We start from the raw sequence: 21,092 nt of genomic DNA, 5'->3' as shown, positions 1-21,092 counted from the left end.
AAATAACACTTTATATGCATAAACCTCCGGCCGCCGTAGCCGAATGGGTTGGTGCGTGACTACCATTCGCAATTCACAGAGAGAACGTCGGTTCGAATCTAGGTGAAACACCAAAATTAAGAAAAAAAAAATAAAAATTTTTCTAATAGCGGTCGCCCCTCGGCAGGCAATGGCAAACCTCCGAGTGTATTTCTGCCATGAAAAAGTTCCTCATAAAAATATCTGCCGTTTTGAGTCGGCTTAAAACTGTAGGTCCCTCCATTTGTGAAACACCATCAAGACGCATACCACAAGTAGGAGGAGGAGTTCGGCCAAACACCCAAAAGGGTGTACGCGCCAAATATATATATATTATATATGTATAAACCTCCTATATAACATACATACGTCCGTATTATATATTTACTTCCATTATATATTATCAGATTTAATTCATTAGGCTAACACACTATAAAAACATGAACCTAAAAGTTAAGAAGCCACTAGTAAAGTAACACCGAACGTGCTCGCATTTTCATTTAAAACAAAAAATCAGTTAACAGGCAATAACAGGCGTTAATTACAATCTTAACGTTTGTTTCAAAATTTGTCGGGGTAATTCAGCATGATCATGAGATAGGCGGATGCCAACCAATAACTAGAATTGTTGAGCTAAAGGCTAGTGGTAGCTCGGATGAGAATAGCATAATCTCCGCGATTCGCTAACCGGATCAGTACACCAGTAGAGGTCAATTTAGAATGTGGGTTTCAAATCTTAAACATCCGCAAGATGGATGCTACATCGGCCAGCTTGCAGTGACCTCGGACGCCTTTTAGCTGCATGTTTCTCTGAAGGACTTCTGCCTGGGACGTACAAGAAGTACAAGCCCTATCAAAATTTATGGACTTTCCCAAGTCAAAGGTCTTACACTTCTTCTCGTCTACAGCCGCAAATCGATGCAGGGATCGATCAGGAAATCGAATTGACTGAGAGAGGTTGAGCGATTCCGCATGAAAGCCAGCTCCCACACCACAGATCATCTTAGAACCATCAGTGTAGATTTCGATATCGTATCTTCCAATCACATTCCCTTTGCCCCATTCGGCTCTCGGTGGAAAACGTACCGCGAAGTCTTTCTTGAAGTTAAGGTCGGGGACTGTGTAGTCTGCTATTTTTGAGCAGCACCCTGTAAGAAGATCTTGCTGTGGCCGTGCGACCTTGTTGTCCAGTTTTTTATGTCTCTGAGTCTCACCGCGCTACAAGGAGCGATTGTTTTTATATGTAAGTCTAATGGCAATAGATGAGTTAATACATGGAGCGCTTCAGTAGGACTGGTGTTAGGCTCTCCTGTACTTAAGATGCACGCTGTTCTTTGTATCTTGATCCGCTTGGTTTGGTTGTATTTCTTTTCGATTGCGAGCTACCAGACTAGTATCGCATATGTTAGTATTAGCCTTACAGGCTGTATAGGACCAATTGGATAGTTTTGGTTGAGTACCAGATTTTTTACCCAACAATCTCTTACACGTGTAAAGGGCTATATTCGCTTTTCTTACCCTGTACTCTACGTTGGGCCTCCAGCTGCGTTTGGAATCTAAGATAACACCTAAATATTTTGCCTGTTGGGTTAGCATAAGACTAACGCCGTTTAATTTTAGGGGTTTCAAGTTTGGTATCTTGGTTTCCTTAGTGAATAGCATCAGTTCGGTTTTGCTCGGGTTTACACTTAAACACCCTTGGGGGAGCCTGTTATCCCTAGAGGGCGCGTCCCCGGGTGGTGAATAGGGGAACACCTCCCAGATTGGAAAGTAGGAGAGTAGGTCTCCCGCAAACCACACAGGGCGCAGACGTAAACTTCGTTAAAAAAAACTCCCTCAACCCATGGTGTGATGCGACCCGTGCCTATTGGGTGGGTTTGGCAGGCGGGGGACCTAACAAGCCTGTCTTCGAACGGAGCCCTCCTGACATCAGGCCGCCTCAGGATGTAACGGTGCCCTTGCCATGGTATGGGGCGCTGCCATGGCCGCTGCCGTACGAACCAGAAAAAAAATGAAATCAAACAAAAAACAAAAATCGGATAGTGGCGAGAAACAGACGGACAAAGTGACGGAAAAACAGACGGACGCATTCACAGCACAGGACGGACAAACGGACACACGTACGAAGCGACAGGACAAACAATCGGTCACCCATGACAAACTGGGGATCGGATCTTCCTCGGAGGAAAGGCTCCTGGCCTCCAGCCAGGAAACAGTTCAAAGTAAAGCTGTGAGCCACAGCAAGCCAACAACTATAAATGAACCGACAACATCCGCTAAAGCCATGCGGCAAAAGCGAGCTAATAAAGGCCCATCAAGGTATAAGTTCCACCAGAGGTCTTTCGCTATCCTTAGCAGGATTCGTAAGAACGAGACCGAAGGTAAAGCTCATCCCAAAAATGAGGCTGACAAGGCAAGGTGTCAAAAGGTGGTGGACGAATACCCGGCCTTCCATACCGCCCGAAAGACAGAAGCCAAAAAAACGTAACAATTCGCAAGACGAAAACAAGAGGGCAACAAAGAAGCACAAGATCTCAGATCAGGGTGTGGTTGTCCCCAAGCTTACCAAACAATTCAGTGAGGTTGCACGGGACCATCTTCAAATGGCACTGGTGGACAAAACTTCCAACCGCGGCAAACCTGTGCTTGACAAATGGTCGGAGATTGAGGCACGGTTGTCTCGGAAAATCGTCGACCATGTCATGGCCCGGAGGGCCTATCGCCAGGTTTCGACTCAGTGGAAGTGGTTCGGGGCTGCTGGGTAATCAAATGTGATGACCAGTACTCATTGCATTTCCTGACAAACGCGATTGGTGAAATTCAGAACAGCTGGGAGGGCTTGAAGCTCAAGCTCATTCCAGCCAGCGAGATACTACGAAGGCCGAAAGCTCGCATCTGGATACCAAACATGGAGTTTGAAGCCAATCAACTAATTCCCTATCTCCAGGCTCACAACCGCTCAGTGCCGATGACCGATTGGTCGATCATCAAAGCGGAGGCTCCGCAGAAGAATAGCGTCGTTCCTTCTTCAAATCACAGAAAGGAGCCTCGAACCACTACAAAAAGTGGAAAATAGACTTCGGTTTGGCATACGGAAGGCCCAGCTAAAGATATTCCGTTCTGCAAATCCGGAGGAGGAGCAGGATGAGGTCGACGGCACTAGCGAACTGCTGACTGGCATGCAGTTAAATAACGCCGAACCTGCGGAAGCAAACCAATAAAAAATGATTTTAAAGGTTGTCCAAAATAACCTGCAGCTTTCACAGACTGCAACGGACAACCTAACCGTTCTTCTAGGGGAGGAGAACGTTGACATAGCCTTAATCCAGGAACCCTGGGTGCGGAGCAACGAGGTGAAGGGGTTCCCGGGAAGAAACTACAATCTGTACTATAAGCGTACTCAAGGTAATCCTAGATCATGTAGGTATTGTAGCCACTTAAACATATATTTTTAATCCCATCATATAGTTCACAGGATGTGACGGCCGTTGAGGTGGAAGCCGCTGACGGTGTCAGCATCACACTTGCATCCATCTATATGGCACATGATCAGCCAGCACCGCCCGAGGAGACTTGTAGGCTTGTCCTTGAAGGAACCAGAAACAAAATCCTGCTACTCGGATGCGACGCCAACGCGAGGCATGCGTTGTGGGGAAGCTCTAAGACAAACAAACGAGGTGAATCTTTATATAATTTTAGTATTAATACTAACTTATCGGCTTGTAACAGGGGTAACACTGCCGCTTCCACCTTTCCTAGTACGGAGTACATCACAGGATGGGAGGAAGTGATTTATGTTACTCTACTGTCTGGAAATACTTCAGTAAGGGTAGATAATTGGAGGTCCTTTTCTGATCATAGTTGGATCCACGATTTGGATCTTAAAGTAGATCCACTCTTACCGTATCGAAATCCTTTAAGAACCAACTGGAAGAAGTTCAAAATGCTGTAAACAAGAGGATAGGATATTATATCCACTTTTTGGCTATGTGTGATCAGCAAAATCTTAATAAAACTTAATGGAGGTGGGGTAAAAGTGGTGGCGTACGCTGATGATGTGGTGCTAATGGTGTCAGGACTGTGTCCCAATACGATCAGTGGGATCATCCAAGGGGCGTTAAGCGAACTTAACTCTTGGGCCACGGGATGTGGCCTAAGTTTAAACCCGCGTAAAACAGAACTTATGCTTTTTACCATCAGATATAAGGTACCAACTTTTACCCTACCAAATATTAACGGACAAACTCTCTCACTTTCACCCAGCGCAAAGTACTTAGGGGTAATTCTAGACTCCAAACTTAACTGGAAATTAAAAGCCGGAGAACGGGTAAGGAAGGCAGAAATTGCTTTACATACCTTCAAACGTATGCTTGGAATAATATGGGGTCTTCAACCTAAGCATACATTATGGCTGTATAAGGCGGTGATACGACCAATTTTATCGTATCGTTCGGTAGTTTGGTGGAAAGCTCTAGGGAGAGAATACAATTCCAAATTACTCGACAGAATACAAAGATTAGCCTGTGCAATAACAGTCGGTGCAATCAGATCATGTCCTAGAAAGGCTCTCAATGCACTGACACACGTTATGCCCGTAGATCTACATATCGAGAAGACGGCAACCATGAGTGCATTTAGGTTTAATGAAGCGGGTCGCTGGAAAGAAAAAACTTATAGTCACGGTAGCCTATTATTGCGACAAGCTCAGTTAACCTCTGTGAGGACTGACTACATCGTCCCGATGGTAACGTTCAATAGGAATTTTGCCACACTCTTTCCAACTAAGGAAGAATGGAATAAGGGATTATCTCTAAACAACTTCGATACCACAGGCTATACAGATGCCAATAAAATGAGTTGTGGTGTTGGAGCTAGTATATATCTCATAGACTTGGAATTGAAAAATCTGTGTGTCTCCCTAATACCAGCAGTGTCTTCCAGGCGGAAGTACTGGGAATTGGGGATGCTTGTAGGTTACTAATCGCAGATTTCTCTTATAAGGGCAATATCGCTATTCTTTTGGATAGCCAAGCTGCAATCCAGGCACTGGACGCGGCTATAACAACTTCTAAAGTGGTGGAGCAAAGTAGGAATAGCCTTACCAACTTGAGTGAAAACCATAAAGCAACCTTAATTTGGGTCCCGGGACACCGGAGCATAGAAGGTAACGAAAAAGCTGATGAACTGGCAAGAGGGGGATCTGCCATGAATAGCGTTCTTGCAGTACCAGTATTCACACCATTAGGTGCGGTCAATAATGCAATTTCCTTAAAATACCTTCGAATCGCAGATTGTAGATGGAGAGACCAGACGAAATGCAAATTCAGCAGAACGTTATCGCCCACCTACAACCTCAAGCAATCGTCGACATTGATAAACATGAAACGAAGGGACGCCTGTAGACTAACGGCAGTCATAACAGGCTTTTGGTCAATCGGAGAACAAGCCGCCAAAATGGGCATCCCTCACAACACATACTGTCACAGTGGTAAACAACCAGAGAAAAAGGAAACAATCTTCCATTTCCTCTGTGAATGCCCTGCCCTATGGAAGGACAGAATGTCAGCCCTGGGCAAACCGCTATTCGAGAGTTTCGAGCAACTGTCTGGCTTAGACGTCAACAACTTAATAAGGTTACTAAACCGCACAGACTGGATATAGTCTTGCTGTAAATAACTGTTGAACAATTTGGTAACGAGGATGTGACAACAAAATGGTGCGGAAGCGCTAGTTGAATTCTGGATGAATCACCACTCTAACAAACCAACACTTAAACAACAACCTGTGGTCCAATTACTGAGTAATCCCAGAGCTCCTTCGATAATCTCACTGATTATGGTTGCAAATATTCCTGAAACCATAAGCGCTATACCATCCGCGTACGCCACTAATTTTATCCGCTTTCGCTTGAATTTGGTAAGGATATTGTTGACAACTAATAACCGCAACAAAGAAGTTAAGACCCCTCTCTGAGGGGTATCACTGTTGAAAGACCTTTGCACGTTGGCAACGGCGAATATCGTAGAGGATGGAACGATGAGCTGTATGAGCTTTACGACGACATAGACATAGCGCTGCGAATAAAGATCCAGCGGCTACGTTGGCTGGGTCATGTCGTCCGAATGGATACAAACGCTCCGGCTTTGAAAGTATTCGATGCGGTACCAGCTGGTGGTAGCAGAGGAAGAGGAAGGCCTCCTCTGCGTTGGAAAGATCAGGTGGAGAAGGACTTGGCTTCACTTGGTGTGTCCAATTGGCGCCGGTTAGCACGAGAAAGAAACGACCGGCGCGCTTTGTTAAACTCGGCCAGAATCGCGCCAATTAAGAAGAAGATGTTCTCTACCCATTCGTTGAGACCTATGTCTGTGCCTAACATGTTAAGAGCCTCAATTATGGATCTTGTGCTAACTTTGTTAAAAGCCCACTGTATGTCGAGTATTGTATGAGTATTGTATATATTCTATGCTCCTCTCAATAGTACTTTGGGATACGATGAGGTTGATTGTTTTGGATGACAGGTTGGACGTTTCAACACTGTTACTATCGTTCTCAATATATTCTCTGCTACCTGGGAAATGTGTATTTATTAGATATTCTAATGTATCGGCCGAAGATTTTGTCAATTTCCCGTTATCTTTCCTCAAGAAAGGAAGACAGGAGAGTTCTTTCGATAAAAGCTTGCCTAGTGTGGCCGTATCTTTAGGTGATTCGATGGAACTACAAAAATCTCTGTAGGATTTTAAGCAGATGTTGAAGCTTTTGTAGATTTATCTTGTCATTTTTCTGAGTTGACTTAAATCTTCATTCCACTAGGCGGGATAAGCTGTTTTGCCATATGTGCCAGGACATGAAGCTTCAAGCCTTTTCGTCAACGAAGCTTCGAAAGCTCTTACTTTCTCATCTTAGTCTTTACTTGACGTTATGGTTTTATTTATGTGTTGACGTTTAGACTGGGTTACTTAACGGAATATGTGCCAGTTTGTTCTTCTAGGGCTTCTACATGGGGTCGGCTTGATTGAGATTGATATCGAAGAGAATCCAACTATGGTCCGAAAAGGATTTATTGTCGGATACGCTCCAGTTTGTGACTATTTCGGACTTATTATCTGTGCATAAAGTAACGTCTAAGACCTCTTTCCAGCCCGAGTTCGGAAAAGTGAAGGTTGGGGTGGTCCATACATTACATATGTCGAGATTTAATAAGAATTCTAAAAGTGACTCTCCTCTTTCATTCGTCTTCGAACTGCCACAGAGCTCGTTTCTGGCGTTTTCATCGCAGCCCATCAACAGTTTGTCCGTCTTGTTCAGTTTTGATAAGAACTGAGCCACTTCGTCTGGCGGCGCTGGTTTATCATGTGGCATGTATACTGATGCCAGGTATATTGTTAATTTCCGCAACTCCACCTTCGCCACTGTATAATCAGGATTGCTAAAATTAGAACATAGAAAAACTTTTAAGTGTTTTTTAGTAACTATGCATGACTGGAGCTTACCATCTGACTTAGTGTAAAATATGTTGATGTTGTTGTTGTCTTGGAACCCTTTAATCTCGGTGCCTCTGAACTAGAGTTCCTGTATGGATCCGATGTCGATGTCCCCCTCCCTGAGGAAAACATCCAAGTTCTATGTAGCACATTTCGAGTGCTGCAGATTAACCTGTATGGCTTTAGGCATCGGGTTGGTTGTCGTCTTCAGCTAGGTAGAGCTTTTATAGCTGTCTATTATTGTCGACCTCATCTAGGTCGTCTTCATTTTCATTGCTGTCTGCTTTGAATATTTTAGTTTGGCCTTTCTCAGACCAAACCGCATTTTGTTGTCAGATTTTCTGAGTACTGGTAAGCACTCATCGTTAATCTGTAAAACAAATCACATGCTGCTTTTCTGCGGTTTTCTGCCTTCACGACTGCCATTCGTCCATCGCAACCGCAAAGTTGTGTGATTTAAGGTACTTCAGCACATCTTCACCGTTTAAGTCCATCACTGATTGTGTGATTTAAGGTACTTCCGCACATCTGCACCGTTTAAGTTTATCACTGGTACCAAATGCGAGCGCAAGGAGGGCAAGGTATGTCCTTAGCTGGAATGAGCTTAAGCTTTAAGCCTTCCAGTGAGTTGTTGATCTCAGCAACTCACTTCTCTAGGACGACCCTTGGCCAGTCGTCGTCGCACTGGATTACCCTACAGCCTCGAAGTACTCCTGCCGAATCGAAGGAAGGGGGAGCACTGCCCTGTGCTCCAACTACGTGCTTGTCTCGCACGAGCTTGGACAGTTTGGTTTCCACCTGCCCCCACTTCTGCAGGATTACTCTGCCGCTGTTAGTGCTCTCGTCGATCAGTGCATAAAGGAGGTTATCCTTAACCACCTCGCTAAGTGGTTGTTGTTCTTTTGTTTCCTCGATGCTGTTGGACACCTCAGGTCTCTTCGGTGCCTGATTGCGCCGTTTCGCGAATGGGTGGTCAACCAGTCCCTATACGGAACTTACCTCTTAGTTCATGGTGGGCTAAATTCCTGAATAGAATTTGACCTCCATTTAGGCCCCATCCCCGCGGCAGGGTGGCAAACAATGAAAGGGACGAGCAGAAGTAGTCGAGACTCACTGAATGGATGGGTTGCTTTCTTCCGGTTTTCTAAGAGATCTGAACTCTGCTTTTCTGGTTTTTTTTTTAGAGATTCCAATTTGATGCCGGGAATGTAGAGACAGAGAAGCTCAACTCGCACAAAGGCTCTTGGTGCAAGTAAGGTGCCCAAGTATTCTGGGCGCTCTGTAGGGAAAGGAAAATGGGAATGGGATGCCAAAAAACAAACTTATACCCTTTAGAAATTCTAAGAATACGAACTGGGAATTGTATAGGGATATACTATCAAAAATACCAATGATACATAGACATAGTCTCACTTGTACTAAACATAGAAAAGGCGTTGGAATATAAAGAGTATGCTCTAGGAATATTTCTAGATATATTAGAGGCCTTTAACAACGTGACTAAATATGCTATTTTAAATAGCATAGAGTCACTTAATGTGCAACCCGCGGTTTATCTATGGATAAGGCAGCTATAAGCTAGCAGAAAGATAAGAGCGGAATGGAACGATGTGAGCGTCACCAAATATGCATACAAGGTGGGGTGCTGCTACCGCCGCTATTATGGTTCCTTGTAGCATGTGAAATGCTCAAGAAACCTGACGGAGGGGCACCAAAACTAGTTTCATATGCAGATGACATAACTATACTAGTTACGGGAAAGTACCTGGACACCATCAGAAATATGATGAACAACACGCTTAAAACGGTACACCAATGGACATCTCGCCCAGGGCTAGGGATAAATGCGGGAAAATCGGACATGGTACTTTTTACATGGAAGTGCAAGGTCCCGGCGTGGAACCTCTCGAAGCAACTACGAACTACTTCTCAAAGACCATGCGAGGTACCTCGGAGTAATACTAGACAGCAAATTTCTGTGGAAGCACAATGTTTTGGAGATGGTGAAAAAGGTCAGTAATGCGTTGTACGCATGTAAAAGAAAGCTGGGCGTTACCTTGGGTATATCACCCTCTCTGATGCATTGGTGCTACACGGCAGTAGTTAGACCGATATTGCTGTATGGGGACTTAATATGGTGGACTGCGACAAGAAAACTGATATACTTATTGCCACTGGAAAGGATTCAACGACTCACGATGAAAACCATTTCAACGGCGGCACTGAAAATGATACTCAGCTTGCCACCTATTGACCTCATGGCGGAAAACCTGGCAGCGAAATCCGCGAGAAGGCTAGTGGCTGCGGGGGTATTCACATGCACAACCTGCGGTCACAGCTCAATAGGAAAGTTGAGCTCAGGTTGCACGGACTACATGACTCCGTACTTTAATTGGGAGAGAAGGTTTCGCACTACGATTGAAGAGGAGGGATGGCACAAAGGCATGAAGCCTGGCCATAGAGCTTTTCACATCTATACAGACGGCTCTAAAACTTTAGACGGAGTGGGAGTGGGTATTTACTGCTCAAAACTAGGGATAAGGCAACCTATCAAGCCGCCAGACCACAGCAGAATTTTCCAAGCGGAAGTTTTTGCTGTGGGAAAAGCCGCGGAGCTAGCCTACCCTAGAACAAGAAAGAACTCAACAATTAACATATACGTGGACAGCCAAGCAGCAATAAAAGCAATAAGCTCATATTGTATTAAGTCCAAAAATGTTCGACGGAGTAGGGAGACCATAGAAAGGCTAGCCGCAAACCGTAGGCTGCATATCTATTGGGTATCTGGTCACAAGGGCGTTATGGGGAACGAAATAGTAGCTGAGATAGCTAAAAGTGCTGTCAGACTATCTTTTGAACAAGAGAACGACATACCAAAACCGCTAAATAAAATATACAAGGACGACCACATGAAAAGGCGAGTGGAAGCTGGGTGGACTAATCTGACCACATACAAAACAGCAAAAGTCATGTGTAGAACTAACGACAAAAAACTGACTCAATTCGTACTTACACTCTCGCGAAAGGACTGCAGAACTATTATAGGTATGCTGAAAGGTCATAATCTATTGGCTGCACATGCGTACAAGATAAGGATTGCTAACACGGACAAATGCAGGAAATGCAGAGAGGATGTTGAGGAAACTTTAGAACACCTTCTGTGCGTTTGTACGGCATTATTAAAAACGCGACTAAAATGTCTCGGAGCCCCACTGTTTGAGGGGATGGAGGACGTCTCAAAAGCGGAACTCCCAGCTCTACTTAGATTCGCGAAAAGCGCTAACATCCTACATGATGTCTACTTTACGGTATTCATAGAGGTCGGTCTCCATCTGGTATCGCTAGGGACCAAAAGGTATATGCGTGGCTTATTGCCAACCAGGCTAACGTAACCTAACCTAACACTCCAAGCGCCGTTTCATCGGATGTTCTCCTCGCCCAAGCTTCTGCGCCATACGTTAGGACGTTAGAGTGCTAGTTTTGTTCGTCGAGAGAGGACTTTACTACTCGTTTGCCTACTTAGTCCAAAGTAGCACTTGTTGGCAAGAGAGATTTTGCGATGGATTTCAAGACATTGTTATCGGTGTTAATGATGGTTCTTAAATATACAAAGTCTTTTACAACTTCGAAATTATAACTGTCGTGGGTGCCGATACGCGAGTTAGCCGACTGATTTCTTGAAGACAGGATGTACTTCGTTTTGTCCTCGTTCAGCACCAGACCCATTCGCTTTGCCTCTTTATCCAGTTTGGAAAAGGCAGAACTAACAGCGCGATTGTTAAGACCGATGATGTCAATATCATCGGCATACGACATCAATTGTGCGCTCTTATAAAATATTGTGTCTGAGAGATTAAGTTCTGCGGCTCGTACGCTCCTCTCCAACACCAGGTTAAAGAAATCACACGACAGCGAGTCACCCTGTCTGAAACCTCGTTTGGTATCAAACGGCTTGGAGAGTCCTTCCCAATTCTGACGGCGCTGCTCGTATTGACCAACGTAATCTTGCATAGCCTTATTAGTTTTGCGGGGATACCAAATTCAGCCATCGCAGCATACAGGTAACTCCTTTTCGTACTGTCGAATGTAGCTTTGAAATCGACGAAAAGATGGTGTCTATCGATTCTTCTTTCATGGGTCTTTTCCAAGATTTGGCGTATTATGAATATTTGGTCGATGATAGACTTTCCAGGTCTAAAGCCAATCAGTTGGTTGACGGTGAGCTATTAGGTGAGCCTTATAGGCGATATTTAGAAGACTAATCCCGAGGTAATTGGCGCAGATAGCAGGATCACCCTTCTTAAGGATTGGGCAGAGCACACTTAAATTCCAATCGGCAGGCATGCTTTTATCCGACCATATTTTGCATAGAAGCTGATGCACGCACCTTACCAACTCCTCGCTGCTCAACGATTGGAGTATCGAGATCTTCACAGTCTCTGTGACATGCGCAGCTATTTCTGTTTAACAAGTTCGAGAAGTGTTCCCTCCATAATTTAAGATTGCTCTGGATGTCAGTCACCAGATCGCCATCTTTGTTCTTACAGGAAAACCCCCCGGTTTTGAAACCTTCTGTAAGCCGCCGAACTTTCTGGTACAATTGCCGGTCGTTGTTCCTATTGGCCAGCATCTCAAGCTCCTCTCACTCACGTATTTCGGCCTCTCGTTTCGCTAGCATATGTTTTCAAAATTTTCAATCCTTTATTGTTGTCACATTATCACTCGCCTACTTGCTAAAATGGAAAAAAGGTTCAAAACCATTGAATCATCGGTGAGGGAAATTTTATTTTATTTTTTCCTTGTTCACTCCTCTCGAGAGCTTAGGGCCTCGACAAGACTTGTCTTGCGTTGGTTTCATTAATCTATTTGATTTCTGGCAGGGTAGGTGATTAGCCTGCCGCTACCAGTCCTAAGTGGTGGAAAGTCCCAACTGTCGATGCTTATGAACAACGCCTTCTTTACCGCTTGGAGCACCATCTGTGTTTCACATTTTTGTGCAGAAGGATGGCACAGATTGTTGAAAACTTAGCTAAATTTAGTGTGCTTGCGCTATTACCGCGATCGGGCACTTCCTCTTGCTGGCGGCTCTGATGCAATGTGTAACTGTTTTTTTGCTTGCGATGACTATTTTGCGGGAGTAAGAATGGAACGGATAAGGTTTTGGGTTTAGGAATGTGACTTTTTTCATTTATTTTATTTAGAATCAGGGAAAGCAGGTCAATTTGGGAAAGTGCGAGGACCACGCTTTACGTGGGACTCGAACCCACAAGATCTGGGATAGACACTGTTACTGCTTTCTCAATATTTTAATAAACAAATATTTCAAATAAAATTCTGATGTAGAAACATTCTTTTGTTAGTTTCCGAATATACATACATATGTACATATAGTAAATATATTTATATACATATATGATTTCATATAGAATTTGCTATAGCGCCAAATTATAGACATACATTTATAAATAGTAAAATGTTTAAAAAGTACCAAAACTACTTTTTTTATCACTACAAAATAATATTATATTATAATATATTATATATTATTATAATATTATAATATAATTTTGAGTTGCATTCAACCATACCTTTAGCCTATAAAATACTGACATACCTAATTTGTCCGCTATGTTTTGTCAGTGTACCTCCCCAAAACGCATACAAAATGGAGCAAACAAAACAAAAACGAACACTGCTCAAGTAGACGCTATGGGAGTAAGAGTGGCACAATAAAAATGAGAGTAGTAGTGCTACCTGGAGTGCCCATAAATAAAGTCGCAAGAAGCGCTCCGGCCGATTCCAAGTTTTCTGCTACTACTCCAAATACAGAGAGTAGCGGAGCAATTTCAATCTATGCATGGAATTTAATTTGGATAAAAAAATAGTTTAATAATGCTTTGTGCATTCAATTGCACGAATTGCACCAGAAGAAACATGCTTGAGAAATAGAATCTTTGGAAGAGCATATTTCTGGGATGGAAGCAGAAATTGAGAATTTGGATGGGAAATTGCGCCTGATTTTTACAGAAGTTCAAGTTTGTATGCTAAAAATGCGGGAAAGAAAAACAAAATGGTCTGAAAAAAGCATTGCCCGGTCAGTTACTTTGTATGCTGCAAGTGACAAAGCCTGTAAATTGCTATATACGAAAAAATTCCACTACCTGGAGTTAGCACCCTCAATACCAGGGCGAAAAGACTAGGTCTTAGGTTTAATAGAACCTGACATGACATGACGGGCAGCTTCCACACAAATTGACTCAATCCAAAAACTGTGTGCTTTAAGTTTCGACGAAATGAAAATAAGGCAATCGTACTGTTACTACCTTTCGTCGGACTCAATACTACCACCTATAAATTATATGCAAGTGGCAATGCATAAATATATATCTTCTATTCTAATTTTCTTCAATAATTCAACATCAAGACGCACGCCACAAATAGGAGGAGAAGCTCGACCGTACACCCAAAAAACGTGTAGATGCCATTTATATATATTTGGATTTTACTGTGATTTATTGTTAAGAAACTAAATTTACATTTATCGACACGTGCCCGATCCAAAAAGTAAGAACATTGAAATTGAAGTAAAACAAAATGGCTGCTCAAGCCAGTAGCACGGCGTTGCCATAGCTCATACCAGTAGCACGGTGTTGCCATAACAAAATTAATATAAATTTAATAATAGTTTGTGGGTACGCCACATTACTCCCCCCTTAGAAGCATCGCAGCAATAAAAGCAGGCTTAAGACCATCGATGGTAGTTTTGACGTGTTTGCTTCCTATTTGAATTGTGTAATATTTCGGCGTTCGACGCAGGACTTTATAGGGGCCCTTGTACGGCGATCAAAGTGATGGTCGAATTGAATCATCTCTGATAAAGACTTGCTCGCAGGACTTCAGTGATGGATGGATGAAGACTTTGGGTGTGGAGTGCCATGCGGAGTCAACAGGTTTCAAATTCTGCATGACTAGGCGAAGTTCAGAAAGCATCTCGTGTTCGTTATTTGAAGGTTTGCTGTCTACCCAAAATTCCGAAGGTAGCCGAAGTGTAATTCCGTTAACAAGCTCGGCAGGGGTAGCCTCTATGTCATCCTTGAAAACTGATCGTAACCCTAGCAAGATTAAGGACAGGTACGCCGTCCATCTCTCATGATTATGGCATAAAATCGCTGATTTCAGAGTACGGTGCCATCTCTCAACCATACCGTTTGCTTGGGGATGGTACGGCGTTGTTCGCAGGTGGTTAACTCCAAGGCGTTTTAGAAGTTCTTGAAAAAGAGCGCTTTCAAACTGTTTACCCAAGTCAGATGTTATATTCACAGGAATGCCAAAGCGCGAGATCCATACGTTTAGCAAGGCTTTTGTCACCGTCGGTGCTGAGATGTCAGGCATGGGAATGGCTTCTGGCCACCTCGTGAATCTGTCGATTATCGTAAGGCAATAACGATATGGATAGAGGAAAGGGTTCAACAATATCGATGTGAAAAACGTTGTGTTGGTGTTGTAAAGCGTTGTAGTGCTGCTCTGTTGTGACGAATAACCTTCGATCGTTGACACTGAATGCAATTTCTGGCAAATTGTCTGCTGTCGCGCTGGATGGAAGGCCACACGAAACGTTCAGACATAAGACGTGCAGTAGCTCTTATGCCTGGATGTGCCAAATCGTGTATAGCATGTAAAACGTTTGATCTGACCTTGCTTGTGATAAATGGACGTATTTTGTTGGTGGACGAATCGCAGTATACTTTCCGTAAACTAGAAGGGACAGCAAATTTCGTTAGTTTAAGAGAATGAGTCTTATTACCTGACAGCAGGGAAAGAAGCTCATCATCCGTAATCTGGTCTTCAGCTAGACGGTTATAGTCAATTGGTGAGCAGTCGATCGAATTAATTCGCGACATCAAATCAGCGGCGGCGTTATTTTCACCCTCAACGTGACGAATATCTGTCGTTATTTGTGAAATGAAGTCGAGCTGTCTTACTTGCCGGTCCGATGCCTTATCCAGACGCTGATGAAATGCGTACACCAACGGCTTGTGGTCGGTGTAGATGTGGCACATTCTGCCTTCTACCATGTAGCGAAAATGGCGTAGTGACATGTACAAAGCTGTCAGCTCACGGTCGTATGTGCTGTATCGCGTCTCAGCCTTCGTGAATCTCCTCGAGAAAAAACCCAGCGGTTGAATATTACCATCCACCACCTGATTCAGCACGGCACCCGCGCCGAAATTTGAGGCGACGACCCATAATGATAATTCCGCATTGGATACGGGGTGTGCCAGCATTGCACACTTCGCCAGCTGTTCCTTGCAGGCTTCAAAATAACTTGAAGCTTCGTCGGACCAGGATAGAGGAGTAGAATCGTTGCGCTTGTTTGCGCCTATCATGTCGAAGAGAAACCTTTGAGTTTCCATTGCATGCGGCAGGAACCTTCGATAGATGTTTAGCATTGCTAGAAACCGCTTCAACTCTTTTGCGACGGTGGGTCGTTTAAAGTTACGAAGGGCTTCTACGCGACTTTCTAGGGGTCGAATGCCACCTTGGTAATAGAGTGTCCCAAAAACTCAAGTTTCGTAACCCCAAGCTCGGATTTTGCTGCGTTGATAGTTAAATTATGATCTCGCAATCGTTTAAATACCTGCTGAAGATGTTTTCGATGTTCTTCGAATGATTTCGATGCAACACATACGTCGTCGAGGTACGTAAAAACAAAATCAAGACCACGAAAAACTTCGTTTATTATGCGTTGAAACGTCTGGGCTGCATTTCGTAGACCGAAAGTCATCTTTGTGAATTCGTATAGCCCGAAGGGCGTAGTGATGGCCGTTTTACAGACGACGTCGGGATGTACAGGGACTTGATGGAACGCCTTCTGCAAATCAATTTTCGAAAAAATTGTATTACCTGCCAAGACATTTGCGAAATCCTGCAGAAACGGGAGTGGGTAACGATCCGGCACGGTTTGCGCATTGAGCGATCGATAATCCCCGCAGGGTCTCCACGATCCGTCAGCTTTGCGCACCATATGTAGCGGACTCGCCCAACTGCTGCTTGATGGCCGGCAGATTCCTATTTTCAAAAGTGAGTCGAATTCAGCGCGGGCAGCTGCTAATTTTTCGGGCGAAAGTCGTCGTGGGCGCGAAAAGACAGGCTGACCTTGCGTTATAATTCGATGAACTACATTGGAATTCGTCGTTGTACCCATTGGTAGTGGCCGGGTGATATCAACAAATTCTTGCAGAATGTCAGCGAAATTTGATTCCGCGTTGACAGTTTTTACACTCACCGAAGGTGTCATATGAATTGCGCAAACAGATTTTAATTCGGTTTTTCTATCTCGTAAGCATTTCCGCTTTAGATCGACCAAAATTCCAAAATTATTTAAAAAATCAGCGCCGATGATAGCATGAGAAACGTCGGCAATCAAAAAATTCCAAACGAATTCGCGGCGTAAATTTAAATTTAATTTTAAAATGACTTCACCATACACTCTAATAGGTGAACCATTCGCGGCAAACAATTTTAACCCGGTTGAATTAGCTCTAGCTGCCCTCGTATGTGACGGTATTACTGACACATCAGCGCCCGTATCAATAAGAAAATTAATTTTCGACGAAGAGTCAAAGATACGAAGCCGGTAATTTTTAACGATCTCAGGTTGTTTGCTGGTACTTGAAATCGCTGCAGCTGAGCAGCATTATTGAGACGAATGTTTCTGGGAAAACGCACATGGCTTGCGACACTTCGTTGCTTTGTCGGCAAATGTCCGATGATACCAACAAGAAAGTCCCGAAGTGGCATGTCGGTTGTCACGCCGTACGCTCCTTGCTCGAGAAGGTGACCTTGATCGAAGAGGACGGTCCTTCAAGGTTAAATGCTTTTGCATGTTTCGAGTTAATTCTGCGATCTCGCTTTTGAGGTTAGAAATTTTGTTGTGTGTAGACACAACATCCACATGACCGTTTTGCCAATCAAGGGATTCCACGATGGAATCAGCAATTTTAGCTTTTTCGTCGAGGGGCACTTTTGCTACTATTGCAGCTGCTTGTACATATGGTGGAAGACGCGTTACCCACAAGTCGTGCAATAGGCTGTCGTTGAGCGTGGTGCCAGCAACGCGTTTCATCTCACTGAAAAGTTCGCTTGGTTTACGGTCGCCAAGCGGCATGTCTTTGAGCACCTTCTGCAGGCGCCGTTGCTGACTATCAGTGAAATGATCAGTTACCTTCTGCCTAATGTACCGATATTTTCCGGTTGCCGGCGCTGTCTCGATGATCGACCTAAGCTCAAGTAGTTTAGGCGGCGAAAGGTTTGCTAAAACGATATGGAATTTTCTGGAGTCCGAATATATGAGCGAAGCTTGAAACCAGAATTCCTAGGCGTAAAAGTAGGCCTCGATGTGCGCACTTGCAAACGAGCGGCAGCAATTCCAAGTAAATGGCGAAAATTCAATATAATGTACAAAAATTTGTACGATAGCTTTTTTAAAACGTTCGGGGTCACCAATTTGGATTTTACTGTGATTTATTGTTAAGAAACTAAATTTACATTTATCGACACGTGCCCGATCCAAAAAGTAAGAACATTGAAATTGAAGTAAAACAAAATGGCAGCTCAAGCCAGAAGCACGGCGTTGACATAACAAAATTAATATAAATTCAATAGCAAAATTAATATAAATTCAATAATAGTTTGTGGGTACGCCACATATATATAGATATATATATGTATATGCACATGTATAGTATTAAGATGACTTCAGGTAATTAGAATTGTAAAACAAAACCACGACATTCGATTCTGACGTGTCTTAGATGTCAAATGTACCCCAGGGGTTAATTAAAGCTAAGCGCACATGGCGCTTCAGCAAGGGATCATTGATTGGTGCTTCTGAATTCTTTATAGAAGTTGATTAATGGTTAATGGTTAATGGTTGCAAAGGGTTAAGGTATGGCCCTTTAGCACTGCGACCATATTGATCTATTGTCTATTGACTGTTAAGTATGCTTATGAATTGTACCAGCTCCTTCTGAGGGAGTGATTGAAGGTCTTCATCTGTAAGCATGAACTTGTTTAAAAACCTTTTCCTTCTATGCGTCAACCCCGGACATTCGATAATGAGATGTTCTATAGACTCCTCATCTTCGCAGCAAAATCTGCAGGTGCTGGTGTTAGTTATGCCTAATTTATGTAAGTGTTTGTTGCAGGTGAAGTGACCCGTGAGGGCGCCTGTGAGAGTGCGAATGCTCTTTTTGTTTAACGTGAGGGCCATGTTAGCTCTTTTAGCGTTGAAACTTAGGAACTTTTTGGAGTGTCTAATATTATATTACGTTTCCACCAAAAGCAAACACCGTGTTTGCAGGAGTTGTGTTTGGGAGAACTGTCAGCTGTTTCCACCGAAAGTTTGGGAGAAATTGTGTTTGAACTGTCTTTTGTTGACATTGTGAAATAAAAATTATAAAAATTGATAAAATTATAAAATGGTGCATAAAATTCAATTTGTTATGTTGATTTTATCATTTTATTTTAAAATAATTGATTGTGAGTTGGTCACATATTATTTAAAAAAAAGGTTAAGGGAAAATAAAATAATTTTAAGCGTTGCTGCCAATTTAATGCGTTCGCAAAGTGTATGGTCTTTGGTATGGTAAACAGATTTATGATACATTATTTGTGTATAATGTACATGTATATTTTAGGAACATTCCAGTACCTTTTGGGAAGTAGACTGCCAGAGTAATGGGGACAAGTTTTTCAAAGATAATTTCCGAATGGAAAGATCCTGCTTTGAAAAATTGTGCAGCAAACTTGAAAAAATAGCCAAAAGAAAAACGAACTATCGAAACCCGATTTCACTAAAAAAGCGCATGGCAATTGCTCTGTATGCACTAGGATCTTCTAGTGAATACAGATCAATTGGACATTTGTTTGGAGTAGGCAAAGCAACTGTTTGCAAAATACTCATCGAGTTTTGCAATGAAGTTGGGACATCTTTGGCTCCAATATATTTGAAAAATTTTCCACTGACAAGGGCGCAAATTGAGAATGGAGTCGCAGATTTTAATGCAATGGGCTATCCACAATGTATTGGAGCAATAGGTAGGTTTATAAGTAATGCGATAAAAATAACGTTTAATCAAAAGCATCTTTATTATACAGATGGATGTCATATTGAAATTCATCCAAGAAAGGAAGAAGCCATTGATTACTACAACTACAAAGGGTGGTATTCCGTAGTACTATTGGCTTTGGTAGACGCAAAATATAGATTTGTTTATATACATTGCGGCAGTCCTGGAAGATGCAACGACTCCGGAATTTTTGAAAAATCATCGCTAAAGCGCGAGTTGCAAAGTTGTGCACTTCTTGATGAATTGAGCTTGCTGTATGGATCCACAAAAATACCAGTCCATATTATAGGGGACTCTGCTTTTCGTCTCTCTCAGCATTTAATGAAGCCATATCCGCATAGTGTGACCAATACTCCCGAACAAAAAAAATTCAACTATAGATTGTCTAAGTGCCGGCGTGTTGTGGAAAATGCTTTTGGCCATTTAAAAGCCCGGCAAATACAACTTAGAGATTCTAATATTTTTAAAAATTGGTAATACAGGTTCTATTTTAGATTTAGGAGAATTGGAAAAGGCGTGGATAACCACATCAAAAATGTAAACACAGTTATTTCATGTGCATGTGTTTTACATAATTTTTTGATTGCTGAGAAGGATTTAATTTTGGAAAATTGGCTAGTGGAAATGCATCGCGATTCCAGGCGCAATATTCAATACGGCACCAATGCAGTTGACCGATCTGAAGGAGAATCGATAAGAAATGCGTTAAAGGAATATTTCAGTGAGTAATATAACTTTTTTCATCTAGATTCTCCCGTATGTTTTATTAAATTAACCATAATTTATTGGTTGAAAAGGTTATTTGGTTTAAACAATTTTATCTTCAAACCAAATATTTATTTAAATATTTCGACCTACAAAATCCACAAAGAGTCCAATTGATTGAATTTGAAAAACAACTTTTCACCAGAACAATAAAATTTCTAATACATAATTTTATAACATAACATTTTATTCATTTTTGAAAAAAGATAGTAGTAGGCACATACTACAACTTTAAAAGGCACAATTCATTAAAACTTAAATATCATTTCACATATTAATTTTTAAGCACTTTCACAAACAATATTTCAAAGGATTTATAATTATAAGTTTTAGTTAATTAATTTCTCTCCAAGAAACTAACCACACTTTTTGTCAATAACTCAATAGCAGCAACCTTTTTTTTCTCGATTTCAATTAACTCAGCAGTTAATTTATTGTTTTCCGTCATACAAGATTTAATAGTTTCGTTTAATTCACTTACTTTCGCATTTTTTGTTTTTGCTGCAGGTGCGGAAGCTTCGTTCAGTGCTGGAGACGATGGTGGCGAAAATGAAAACGAAGCAGACGGAGCAGCTGAAAATGAGGAGCATGAAGGTGATATCGGCGAATTTGATGGAGCTGGCGAAGCAACCGAATCAGGCATGCCTACATATATAAATAGAAATTAACATTGTACAATTAGATGTAAATACAA

The 21,092-nt window shown here is 42.5% G+C and overlaps 1 protein-coding gene across 1 annotated transcript; it reads left to right on the top strand.

The window, feature by feature from the left end:
- Positions 1 to 19,393: 19,393 nt before the first annotated feature.
- On the top strand, positions 19,394 to 20,110 carry LOC128870317 (putative nuclease HARBI1). The gene is made up of 2 exons (XM_054112926.1): positions 19,394 to 19,601; positions 19,662 to 20,110. The coding sequence occupies exons 1-2, from the start codon at positions 19,571 to 19,573 to the stop codon at positions 20,108 to 20,110; spliced, it is 480 nt and encodes a 159-aa protein (XP_053968901.1). The 5' UTR covers positions 19,394 to 19,570.
- Positions 20,111 to 21,092: the final 982 nt, after the last annotated feature.

This window comes from Anastrepha ludens, chromosome X (assembly GCF_028408465.1).
Source record: "Anastrepha ludens isolate Willacy chromosome X, idAnaLude1.1, whole genome shotgun sequence".
Classification (NCBI taxonomy): Eukaryota; Metazoa; Arthropoda; class Insecta; order Diptera; family Tephritidae; genus Anastrepha; species Anastrepha ludens.
Note: the sequence above shows the minus strand (reverse complement) of the source record. Positions and strands in the feature narration are given on the sequence as shown.